General features: G+C 39.3%; 1 protein-coding gene across 3 annotated transcripts in view; it reads left to right on the top strand.

The window, feature by feature from the left end:
* The first annotated feature begins 779 nt into the window (after positions 1-779).
* The window catches only part of NR2F2 (nuclear receptor subfamily 2 group F member 2), an 18,813-nt gene continuing 7,092 nt past the window's right edge, over positions 780-12,500 (top strand). Inside the window, exon 1 of one of the 3 annotated variants that reach the window (XM_082256048.1) lies at positions 780-1,260. In XM_082256048.1, coding sequence (XP_082112174.1) covers positions 1,218-1,260 — 43 coding nt within the window. In that variant the 5' untranslated portion in view covers positions 780-1,217. Of the gene's footprint in view, positions 1,261-9,115; positions 9,630-12,500 lie in introns of those variants that run through there. The other 2 variants (XM_082256046.1, XM_082256047.1) reach the window with 2 other exon arrangements.

Genomic DNA, 12,500 nt, shown 5'->3' with positions numbered 1-12,500 from the left:
ATCCAAGTAAAGTTATTAAAATCGACTGCAAAGAGAGATTGGTAAGGAAACGATTTGCAAACAGTGAATGTCTAGCATTAAATGTATGCCAATTGCCATAAAGTGACCTCCACTCAGGGACTAAATTACAGTTGAAAATTCTTGACGTGGGGTGGCCAGGTATGGGGTGGGGGGTTATTTATCAGAATAAAGTTGTTAAAATCTACTGCAAACATAGAGATTGATAAGGAAATTATTTGCAAGCAGTGAGTATCTAGCATTAAATGTATACCAGTTGCAATAAAGTGACCCCCACCCAGGGACTAAATTAAAGTTGAAAATTCCTGTTGGGTGGCCAGGTATGGGGTGGGGGTAATTTATCAGAGTAAAGTTATTAAAATATACTGCAAAGAGAGATTGGTAAGGAAATGATTTGCAAACAGTGAGTGTCTATCATTAAATGTATGCCAGTTGCAATAAAGTGACCCCCACCCAGAGACTAAATTAAAGTTGAGAATTCCTGATGTGGAGGGGGGTGGTTAGGTATGGGGGGGGGCAGGTTATCAGAATAAAGTTATTAAACTCTACTGCAAAGTTGTGCTTTAATGTAATCAAGGCATGGGGCTATAAAAATGCAGAAGTGTTTGATTGTCATTAGCAAGTTTTTTTTTTTCTTCAAAAACATCTGTTTTCTAAAAAAAGGAGGATAAATCATTAAGTTAAAGATTTTTTTTCCAATTGGGCGCGTGTTTTAAGTCTCATCTATCCCTGCCCCAAACTGGAAGGTGTAGCAATGCTCTCTATTCCTTCTAAGGAATGAGATGAGAGAGAGGAGATCACTGTACTCTTGCTATACCTTGGCTATGGGGATTTTCTTAAAGGCGAGGCTCACATTCCTGACAGGCTGTGTGCTGGCTCTCTCAAACTCACTATATTTAAAGTTATAGTGTCAAGTTTTTTTTTTTTTCCTCCTTGCAAAGCCTGCAAGACTTAACTAGAACTTCCCTTTCCCAGCAGAGGATATCCCATTCACCTTTCTCCCTTTGCACCCTCTAGGCTCTTTGCCTTTTTTTTTTTTTTTTTTTTTTTTTACTTTTGCAATCAGTTTTGTTCAATAAACACAGTAAGGGGAGACATTGTATTCCTCTCTTTGTAACAAGGAAATCTTCAATAACGTGCAAAAAGGGACTCATTTCACCTGCCAACAGTAAAAAGGGATTTGCAGTGATAGGAAGAAGATGCAAGCCATTTGGGACGCAGAGCAAGGAAAATACGTGTTTGGTAGGTTCCTATTTTATTTCTATCTTGTCTGCTTAGCCATCGGATGCATCTATCTCTTTAACTATCTGTTAACCTGATTAATCTGCTGAGCGTGCTTATTTAGTCCCCTGTGCTGAGGCTCTTGCTTGTTTGTGTGTGCCTGGGTTTCATATAATGTATGATTGTGTTAAAATGATAGCAGGATCAGTTGCAGCCAGCTTTCATCTGTCACAGGCAGCAGCAGCAATAGCTAGGCTGCAGATAGCAGGGATAGCCTGGGCTCTTGGGGATCCCTACCGGACAGAGCCGCTGCACCGCAGCACCGGAGCAGGGACAGGGGTTGGGTACTCACCGTCGGCTCCTCTTGCAAAGGAACTGCTCCAAGCTGCAGCAGCTAAGGGACAGGTCTCCTCCATGCTGGCTGGCTGGATAGGAATGCTGTGCATACACGGTCCATCAATGAGAAAGGAGCAACACTGCTGCATCAGCCCCCCTGGATGCATCTCCATTAGGCGCCCACCAATGCAAAGCATGTGTCCAAAGCCAGTTCATTGGGAAAAAAAAAATCCTCAGGAGTTAATCAGATTAATATGCACATAAGTTTTCTGACTTGCGTGAGCCAGAAAGTCGGTCTCCTTTAAGATCCCATCTTCCTTTTTCCACTGCATGCTTTAGTTTTTTAGGCAGATGAAAGCCTTACACTAGGGGGCAGACAGATACTGTACTTCAGTTCTTCAGCAATTTTTTTTCTCTCTCTCTCTCCCCTCTCCCAGCATATGCTCTAATTTAGCACTGTAAATTTTTTAGAGGACCCAACTCCTGACAGCCCCTGGTGATTCTGAAAGTGCCACAAGCCAGTGGCTAAAAAATGGCATTGACTTGGAAGTTAAGAGCAACACAATGGCACTTGCTCACCCCCCATTCCCAGGACCTCAGAGTGAGGGGTTGGTGAAGGCACACAAGGCAAGGCACACAGGGACACAGCACACACACACACACCCCAATGCACTTCTGTACAAGTGCTGAGACACATGTTACTGGTTACTAGACAGGGGCTTCATCATTTACTAGTTGCTGATGAGAATGCACATTTTAATGTAACCTTTACACTTAGGTGGATCTGTGCTCATTCTCTTTATTTTCACCAGTTCATCAGTTCAACCATTGCTTGTGGTGTGGCTAATAGATAGATAGATAGATAGATAGATAGATAGATAGATAGATAGATAGATAGATAGATAGATAGATAGATAGATAGATAGATAGATAGATAGATAGATAGATAGATAGATAGATAGATAGATAGATAGATAGATAGACACTTACCCATGCACATCACAAGATATTTATTTTCACCAGTTCATCAGTTCAACCATTGTATGTGGTGTGGCTAATAGATAGATGAATTAAAATAGATAGACAGATAGATAGACAGATAGATAGATAGATAGATAGATAGATAGATAGATAGATAGATAGATAGATAGATAGATAGATAGATAGATAGATAGATAGATAGATAGATAGATAGATAGATAGATAGATAGATAGATAGATAGATAGATAGATAGATAGATAGATAGATAGATAGATAGATAACCAGGGAAACACTTATCCATGCACATCACAAGATATAGATAGATAGATAGATAGATAGATAGATAGATAGATAGATAGATAGATAGATAGATAGATAGATAGATAGATAGATAGAGAGATCGATATGGAATACACACTTATCCGTGCATATCACAAGATATTATAATATTATTAGGGTAGAGAGAAATAGATAGACAGATAGATAGACAGATAGATAGATAGATAGATAGATAGATAGATAGATAGATAGATAGATAGATAGATAGATAGATAGATAGATAGATAGATAGATAGATAGATAGATAGATAGATAGATAGATAGATAGATAGATAGATAGATAGAGAAACACATACCCATGCACATCACAAGATAATATAATATTAGGATAGAGAGAGAGACTATGGAATGAAACACTTGCCCATGCATGTAACAATATATTATATTAATAGTAAGATATATACATACATCTCTGGGTAAATAAACACTAATCCATGGACATCATAAGATATGATGATATTGTTAAGATAGATAGATAGATAGATAGATAGATAGATAGATAGATAGATAGATAGATAGATAGATAGATAGATAGATAGATAGATAGATAGATAGATAGATAGATAGATAGATAGATAGATAGATAGATAGAGATAGATGTGTGTGGAAGTGATACTTTCAGTTGAGGATAGATAGATGATAGATAGATAGATAGATAGATAGATAGATAGATAGATAGATAGATAGATAGATAGATAGATAGATAGATAGATAGATAGATAGATAGATAGATAGATAGATAGATAACTAGGATGTATATACATCACAATGCATTATAATATTATACCCTGTCTATATGACTCTTGCAAGTCACTGAACTGACACACTTTATTATACTTGCTGAGTATAGCTTCTTAAAGGTATAGAACTGGCTTATAGCATTTGAAAAATGACATCTGAGTGTGGGCTCTCTGGCTTGCGATTCACATAGAAGGTAGACAATAGTAGGATGCATCTGACACCATGCTGGTATTCATTGTATGGCCTAAGATAGCAATGACTAGCTTCACAATGACACCCGAACCATTGCAGCTTTACAATGGCTTGAGATGAAGTCCTAAAAACCTTTCAATGTGCTAGCCGAGGCCAGTAATAAGACCTGATCCATGCAAGCTGTATAGGCTAAGCGTGATTTTATTATCTCCAAATGGATTTTACATGCTGTGATACACCTCATGTGTCATATCAAATATTCTTTGATTTATCATTTTTTTAATGTTCACAACCCCCCAAAGCAGTGACACTTAGTCCTATATGTTTCTACATGCCATCTTATAATGTCCCTCTCAGGGCACACTTATTGTGAGTGGGGTGAGGGGGTTATTTCAATGAAAGCTCCAGATTGCATTTCTCCTAGTAATAGTGAAGTAGTGGATCATTTCCAGCAATAGGTCCCTATGTCATCTGTTACATCTTCTACAGCCATCCAGTGCAATGGAGACATGAAAGCGTACGTATCTGCTTCTCTGGTGCCCTAGTGATACCACCCCCTATATATTTTTCCATATATCACATATTCACATTTCTATAAAAAATACTATAATCTGATGTTACTACAGGTTCACAGTGCACTCATTAAATTAATATGAAATACATATATATGATGTCTATGTGGAAGACATAGAGGAAAGCGAGAGAGAAAAAGACTGAGGCGTACACATGTGCATAGAAATATGTACACATGTGCATACACAAGCATATATCATACACACATGTATAAAAAAAAAAAAAAATAAAAGCCTTGAAAAATGTTGCTTTCAGATTTTCCCCCAGCTTTTTATACATAATTGATAAAACGTATCATTTCTGATCCATAAAGAAGGTGACCATTGCATTGTGTAAGCTTAGTACATAGCATGCTCCCATACGGACAAAGCACAAGTACAAGGGGGAAGGATGGTTCCGTAGCGCTCAGTGACAAGGAGAAGAGAAACTAACATTTGCCAGCAGTAAAATAATAGACCTTCCCAGGTAATCATGACACTTTGGCTTGTCTGTGCAATTAGGCTTAAACCAACAAGCCAGTGTAGCCCTTGGCTGACACGGAATGACTGTGCTTGGGCTAAATAATAACCAGAGCTATGCACTTTCTGATGGTCAAGTGATCAAACAGCAGCGAGTCTCATTCTCCAGTATTGTCCATTTGAACCTTCATCACCCCTCCAGTGACTGGTCGCCCATTCTTCTTCTCTGCATACTCCTCCATTACAGACTGACCTGCCTGTAGAGTGTATAGGAGGGTAGGTCTGTGCATAAGCACACATCAACATTGATTGTCTTCTATTATATTATTTCTCATTAGCAAGTGAAAAACACAATTTATTTTTTTTAACTCATCCAAATACTTCCAGCAAGAGTTGGGTGCAGCTCTGGTTTGCCTGCCTATAGAATGAGGGTAGATCATAAGCATGTATAAGCATTGAATATATTGTATTATATTATTTGAGTATATTATATTATGTATAGTTTGTATTATTTTTCACTAGCTCGTGATGAACATTTTTTTTTACCACTGAAATACTTCCAGCATGCATTGAGTGCATCTCTAATCTACGTGCCTATAGAATGCATATCAGGTTAGGTCTGTGCATAGGTATACATCAGCATTGATTTACTTCGCTTCTATTATTATTAATGTTTTATTTTTATTTATTTTTTTCCAGTCACCACTTTACTATAATAATTGCAATTTTCTACAAAATGTCTACATCCTAGTGAGACGATGGCCCAAGTGACAGCAATCATTGTAGGATTTTAGGGACACCCACTATAATAATTGCAATTTTCTACAACATATACACATAGTGAGACGATGGCCCAAGTGACAGCAATCACTGTAGTATCTTAGGGACAATATTGGGCTGTGTCCTGCAATAACCTCCTTAAAGAGAGTTAAAAGGTAAAGAACAGAAAGTGATCAGGGCTGCACCCAATTCTTGCTTGGAGAGATATGTGGATTGGAGAAAAGAGTTGTGTCTCTCCTATGCTAGTGAGAAATAATAAGAGAGGAAAATCAATGAGGATGCATACTTAGGAACAGATCTACCCTCATACACATTTCTTAGGCAGCAGATCAGAACTGCACCCAACCCTTGCTTGCAGTATAAAAAAAGGAGCTGTGTCCGTCAGGTGCCAATGAGAAATAAATATAATAAAATATAATCCTATAATATAATATATTCATTACTGATGCACACCTGTGCATAGATCTACCTTCCTACCCATTCTATAGGCAGAGCTTCACCTAAGTTGTTTTGAGGTATGTAGATGGGTATAGAGTTGTGTCTCTCATGTGCTAGAGAGGAAAATCAATGAGGATGCATACTTAGGCACAGATCTACCCTCATAAACATTCCTTAGGCAGGCAGATCAGTATTGCACCCAACTCTTGCTGGAGATATAGAAAATGGAGCTGTGTCCCTCAGGTGCCAATGAGAATATAATGTAATGTAATATAATATAATTATGACTGATGCATACCTGTGCACAGATCTACCCTCATACACATTCCTTAGACAGGCAGATCAGCATTGCACACAAATCTTTATGGAGGTATAGAAAAGGGAGCTGTGTCACTCAAGTGCCAATGAGAAATAAATATAATATAATATAATATATTATAATCATTACTGATGCATAACTGGGCACAGATCTACCCACCTAAGCTCAGGTAACAGTAGGAAATAATAATATAATATAATATAATATATTCATGACTGATGCATACCTGTGCACAGATCTATCCACCTATACATTCTATAGGTAGAGCTGCACCCAACTCTTGCTGGAAGTCTAAAAAAAGGAGTTGTGTGTACCTCAGATGCCAGTGAGAAATAATAATATAATAGATAATAAAATCAATGCTGGTGCATACTTGCACATATGTAACCCACCTATACATTCTATAGGCAGAGCTGCACCCAACTCTTGCTGGAAGTCAAAAAAAGGAGTTTTGTGTCCCTCAGAGGCCAGTGAGAAATAATAATATAACATAATATAATATAAGCATTACTGATGCATACCTGTGCACATATCTACCCTCCTATACATTCTATAGGTAGAGCTGCACCCAACTCTTGCTGGAATTTAAAAAAAAGGAGTTGTGTGTCCCTCAGATGCCAGTGAGAAATAATAATATAATATGATATAATATAATATAATATAATATAATACAATATATTCATGACTGATGCATACCTGTGCACAGATCTATCCACCTATACATTCTATAGGTAGAGCTGCACCCAACTCTTGCTGGAAGTCTAAAAAAAAGGAGTTGTGTGTACCTCAGATGCCAGTGAGAAATAATAATATAATAGATAATAAAATCAATGCTGGTGCATACTTGCACATATGTAACCCACCTATATATTCTATAGGCAGAGCTGCACCCAACTCTTGATGGAAGCCTAAAAAAGGAGTTGTGTGTCCCTCAGATGCCAGTGAGAAATAATAATATAATATAATATAATATAATATAATATAATATAATATAATATAATATAATATAATATAATCATTACTGATGCATACCTGTGCACAGATCTACCATCCTATACATTCTATAGGCAGAGCTGCACCCAACTCTTACTGGAAGTCAAAAAAAGGAGTTGTGTGTCCCTCAGATGCCAGTGAGAAATAATAATATAATATAATATAATATAATATAATCATTACTGATGCATACCTGTGCACAGATCTACCCTCCTATACACACTATAGGCAGAGTTGCACCCAACTCTTGCTGGAAGTCTAAAAAAATGAGTTGTGTGCCCCTCAGATGCCAGTGAGAAATAATAATATAATAGATAATAAAATCAATGCTGGTGCATTCTTGCACATTTGTACCCCTCCTATACATTCTATAGGCAGGCAGATCCAACTCTTGCTGGTTCTTAGATGGGTACAAATAAAGAGTTGTGTCCCTCAGGTGCCAGTGAGAAATAATACTATAATAAAAGCAAAATCAATGCTGATGCTTACTTATGCACAAATCTCCCCAGCATTCTATAGGCATGTTTAAAGCAATCCTCTTTTTTTTCCCCTTCCTCTCCTTCTGCCCTCTTGCAATTATTATTTTTTTTTTTTTTTTAATAGATTTTTTTTTCCTTCTTCACCTTCCACCACCTTATTGTGTCTGGTTGAAAGAGCAGTGTGCTTGGATTCCAAGGGTTATTGCTTGCTTGTGTGTGAGTAGACTGTCTCTAGGACCCGAGCAATTGCAAGAGTCTTGCAAGCAAAAAAAAAACCCTGTACCACTAGGGCCGGCCTGACCAATAGGGTGCAAGGGGAGGGCTGGGAGCCCTGACCAGTTAAACACAATCTCTCGCCTTATAAGGAGCGGCGTCGCCATGGTAACGTGTGCTAAGTTGCAGCAGTGGTGTCAAAGTTCACTATATAGAGAGCTCAGTGAGCTGATCGGAGAGACACCACTCTGCCAGCCCTTTCCTACAAATCGCAATCACTTCCTACAACCTTCCTCTCTCTCTCTCCCCCCTCCTCCTCCTCCTCCTCCTCTTCTTCTCTCCTCACCCACCCCTCCTGCAACAACCACCCCAACCCCTCTCCTCCTCTTTAGCATATTTGATCACTTTGATTCCCAGCTCCTGCCTTTTATTTGAAGGTTTATTCTGCATGAAGGATGTCCAGCAAGCTGTGAACTGCTCCTCTTTTTTTTTTTGCATTTTTTTTTTTGCAATTTTTTTTATTATTTTTTTTTGCATTTTTTTTTTTTTTTTTTTGCTGGAGGAAAGCAAAAGGAAAGAGAGAGAGGAGAGTGGACTCTTTTTTTTTTTTGCATTTTTTTTTTGTGTGTGTGTGCATGCTCGCAGGAGGAGAGGAGAAGAAGGGGGATCTGAGCAAGTCGTCTTTTTCTTTTTTTGCTGGAGAGGCTCCCCTACTGGCTGGCCAGAGCTGGAGGAGAAAGCAGGAGAAGAAGAAGCGGGGTCTCCCCTCCTGTAATCCTTAACCCTTCGCCTGTCTGTCTGTCTTCTTCAATGGCTTTCCTGAATGGCTGACTCTGATGATGTCCCCAGGACCTGGCCCCCAGCACTAAGTCTGCTGCACCTCCGAAGAAGAAGAAGTGTGCTGCTGCTCCATTCCCCCACTACCACCACCTTTGCAATACAACTCATCTAATTGCCGGCTTTTTCTTTTTTTTTTTTTTGCTCAACAACCCCCCCCCTCCACCCCCCCCTTAACAACCCCCCCCCCCCCTTCTTTTTTTTTTTTTCATCTATTAAAGCTGCCTGATCCCACCAGCACCATAAGAAGAAAAAAGCAGATTGGAATAGGTTCCCCTCATTAGATATGGCAATGGTAGTGGGTGCGTGGCGAGACCCTCAGGACGATGTGCCAGGAAGTCAACCTTCACAGCCCCCTCCGGGGCAAGGGCCAGGGGGGGCGCCGCACACCCCGCAGACCCCGGGGCAAGGAGTGCCCTCTACCACCCCTGCCCAGTCGAACCCGACCAGCCAGCCCAGCCAGAACCAAGGGGACAAGCAGCAGCAGCAGCAGCACATAGAGTGCGTGGTGTGCGGGGACAAGTCTAGCGGCAAGCACTATGGCCAGTTCACTTGTGAAGGTTGCAAGAGCTTCTTCAAGCGAAGTGTCAGGAGGAACCTGTCTTACACTTGTCGTGCCAACAGGAACTGCCCTATAGACCAACACCACCGCAATCAGTGTCAGTACTGCCGGCTCAAAAAATGCCTCAAAGTTGGCATGAGACGGGAAGGTATTGGGTTTTCATTTGTTTTCTAGTCTTGCCTATTGTTCTACATGTACCCCCCCCCCCCCCTTTTTATTTCCTTTCCCCCTCCACCATTCACTGTAACTTTGCATGGCCGAGGTCTGTGTAGACTTTGCTTGCTTTTTATTTATTTATTTTTTTGTTTAGCCCTTCATCGCTCCCCAACTGCCATAATTAATCATCTGTTCCTCCAGTACCTTAAAAAGAACTGCTAAAAAGAAAAATAAAAACTTATCATTATTATTATTATACAGGATTATTATAGAGCCAACAGTTAGCGCTGCACTCAATGGGACTGGTGCAAGTAGAGTTAGGAGGGCCCTGGTCCTGGGAGCTTACAATCTATGCAGGGATTCCTGTCTACGGCAGTTAAGTTGTTAATGCAAAAAAAAAATGCATAGTCTCTTATTTTAATCATTATTAGGGTTCTATGTAGGGATCTAGTCTAGGGCAGTAAAGCAGGATCTAACAATGCACAGTATCTTTTGAACCTTATTAATGTCCTGTGTAGGGATCTAGTCTAGGGCAGTAAAGCAGGATCTAACAATCCACAGTATCTTTTGAACCTTATTAATGTCCTGTGTAGGGATCTAGTCTAGGGCAGTAAAGCAGGATCTAACCATGCAGAGTATCTTTTGAACCTTATTAATGTCCTGTGTAGGGATCTAGTCTAGGGCAGTAAAGCAGGATCTAACCATGCAGAGTATCTTTTGAACCTTATTAATGTCCTATGTAGGGATCTAGTCTAGGGCAGTAAAGCAGGATCTAACCATGCACAGTATTTTTTAACCTCATTAATGTCCTGTGTAGGGATCTAGTCTAGGGCAACGACCCCATAACAATGCATATGACCTTTTTTATAGGGATCTAGTCCAGAGTAGTGAAGTTGAATCTAAGAACACATATTATCCTGTTTTATCTTTTAATAATGTTCTATGTATAGGGATCTAGTCTAGGGCAGTGAAGTAGGATCTAACAATGCATTGGATCTTTTTTATCTTTAGTGTTCTGTTTAGGGATCTAGTCTAGGGCAGTGAAGTAGGATCTAACAACGCATAGGATCTTTTTTTATCTTTAGTGTTCTGTTTAGGGATCTAGTCTAGGGCAGTGAAGTGGGATCTAACAACGCATAGGATCTTTTTTTATCTTTAGTGTTCTGTTTAGGGATCTAGTCTAGGGCAGTGAAGTGGGATCTAACAACGCATAGGATCTTTTTTTTATCTTTAGTGTTCTGTTTAGGGATCTAGTCTAGGGCAGTGAAGTGGGATCTAACAACGCATAGGATCTTTTTTATCTTTAGTGTTTTGTTTAGGGATCTAGTCTAGGGCAGTGAAGTGTGATCTAGTAACATAGGATCTTTTTTATCTTTAGTGTTTTGTTTAGGGATCTAGTCTATGGCAGTGAAGTGGGATCTAACAAAGCATAGGGTCTTTTTTATCCTTAATGTTCTGTTTAGGGATCTAGTCTAGGGCAGTGAAGTGGGATGTAAGAACGCATAGGATCTCTTTTATCTTTAGTGTTCTGTTTAGGGATCTAGTCTAGGGCAGTGAAGTGGGATCTAACAAAGCATAGGATCTTTTTTATCTTTAGAGTCCTGTTTAAGGATCTAGTCCAGGGCAGTGAAGTTGGCTCTAAGAACACTTCGTATCTTGTTTTATCTTCTAATATTGTTCTATAGGGATCTAGTGTAGGTCAAGTAGAATCCAACCATGCACAGTATCCTTTATCTTTATTCATGACCTATGTAAGGATCAGGTCTAGGGCAGTGAAGTGGGATCTAACAATGCATAGGATCTTTTTTTTATCTTTAGTGTTCTGTTTAGGGATCTAGTCTAGGGTAGTGAAGTGCAATCTGATAATACATAGCATTTTTTAATATTCTATGTAGGGATCTAGTCTAGGGTAGAGAAGTGGAATCTAACAATTAAGAGTATCTTTTATTATCTTTAGTGTTCTGTTTAGGGATCTAGTCTAGGGTAGTGAAGTGCAATCTATAGTATTTTTTTTCTTTTAATCTTAATTAATATTCCATGCAGGGATCTCGTCTAGAGCAGTGAAGTGCCATCTAAAAATGCATGGCACTTTTTTAAAAATATTTTTTAATGTTCTATGTTGGGACCTAGTCTTGGGTAAATAAGTGGTTAATGTAACAATATATAGTATTTTTTTTTTATTAGTATTAATAATATTATTCATGCCTGCTCCATGTAAAAAAAAAACTCCCTCTCCATGGAATAATCTGCCTGGCCCCTGTGACCTAGAATGTCATTCTGCACAGGAGTTAAAACTGATTAAGATCAGAGGACAGTGAGGAGCAGGCTCGTCTAACAGCTCTCCCTCTCCCTTTTTTCCCCTCTCCCCTTCCATTAAAAAAGGACTATTTAAGTTCCTGCCTTGCTGTGCATGTGTGCATGTGTGTGTATGTGTTTACATGTGTGTGTGTGTGTGTCCCCTTGTGAAAGTCAAAGCCTTTTGTGATATAAATTTAGACAAGGACAGAGAAGGGCTGATAGTGTGCAGAGCTTTGCCTGAGCAGCAGGCTGTCTTCTGTAGGCTAGGGGGGTTACAGCCTCCCTTTGTGTTCCAGCTGCTCTGGCTAACCCTATCCTGTCTACAATGTCACGCACATCTCCCCCAGAATGTGGCCAACTCCAAACAATACTTTCCCAAATCCCCACCGTCCCCCAAACCTTCCCCTTCAACCTTCCCTTGCCTTTTCCTGCATGCAATTGCACTGGAAAAAAAAATAATAAAAAAAAAAAATACACTGAGGCCTGCAACTGCTAGCAATTGTCTAGAGATTCAAATCAGGGAGATTTCTCTGTTGTTGTTTTTTATTTTAATTTTTAATTATCA

This window comes from Pelophylax lessonae, assembly GCF_965119305.1.
Source record: "Pelophylax lessonae genome assembly, chromosome: 4".
Lineage (NCBI taxonomy): Eukaryota > Metazoa > Chordata > Amphibia > Anura > Ranidae > Pelophylax > Pelophylax lessonae.
This window is presented reverse-complemented; position numbering and strand designations above follow the sequence as displayed.